The sequence below is a fragment of the Dendrobium catenatum genome, unplaced genomic scaffold (genome assembly GCF_001605985.2).
Source record: "Dendrobium catenatum unplaced genomic scaffold, ASM160598v2 original_scaffold_106874, whole genome shotgun sequence".
In the NCBI taxonomy this organism is placed as follows: Eukaryota; Viridiplantae; Streptophyta; class Magnoliopsida; order Asparagales; family Orchidaceae; genus Dendrobium; species Dendrobium catenatum.
In genome coordinates, this window is record NW_021425309.1 from 1 (window position 1) to 702 (window position 702).

The 702-nt window shown below is 48.4% G+C and overlaps 1 protein-coding gene across 1 annotated transcript; it reads right to left on the minus strand.

Moving 5' to 3' along the window:
* Window positions 1–60: 60 nt before the first annotated feature.
* On the minus strand, window positions 61–693 carry LOC110115556 (EP1-like glycoprotein 1; the record flags this gene model as incomplete). Its single annotated transcript, XM_020848818.2, is given in 1 exon segment — window positions 61–693. A coding segment is annotated over 1 exon segment (528 nt), but the record flags the coding sequence as incomplete, so codon positions are not given.
* Window positions 694–702: the final 9 nt, after the last annotated feature.

A 702-nucleotide genomic window follows, 5' to 3' on the forward strand; every position in this document is an offset into this window, starting at 1 on the left:
GGCTTGTTATGCTTTTCTGAAAGAGAATTAAGCTTTGTTTGGGATGACTTTTTTATTGCTTTTTAAAGCAGCTTTCTAGTTATTTTTTTTTTATCTTTGCACTAAAAAGTTGCTTTAAGAAGCAATAAGAAAGCCGTTCCAAACGAAGTCTTAGATGACCATTTTCTACTTATAATACTTGATCCAAGCCACATGAGACTCATCACCCACCTTCTCCAAAGTCCCAATCACCCAAGCCAACCAACACTTCCTCTCTTTCTCCCAATACAAAACCCCCAAACACCCACACTCCCCATCACATCTCCCCCTACACTCTCCCACATCCACCCCTTCCACACTTTCCCCATACCTATTCACAAAACTCTCCACTCCCACCACCTTGTAATACTCCGGCACCGCCGCTCCCTTCTCGCAACTCGTCGACTCCGCCGCTGCTGGCGGCGCACAACGTTCACTCCATCCGGCTAGTTGACCCGGCGGCTCCGGACATGCCACACACATCTCCTTGGCGCAAATGCCCATTGCGCCGCATGTTGACGGAAGGCGACAATGATTTTCCCAACCGATATCGCCGGAGAAGACGGCGAAGACACGTTCCCATGCTTGATAGTCAACCGGGGAGTAGAAAGTGTATGCAATGAGGTTGCCGTCTTCTTCTATCCGGATGAAGGAGAGAGTTCCATTGTATTTTGGACGACCGGT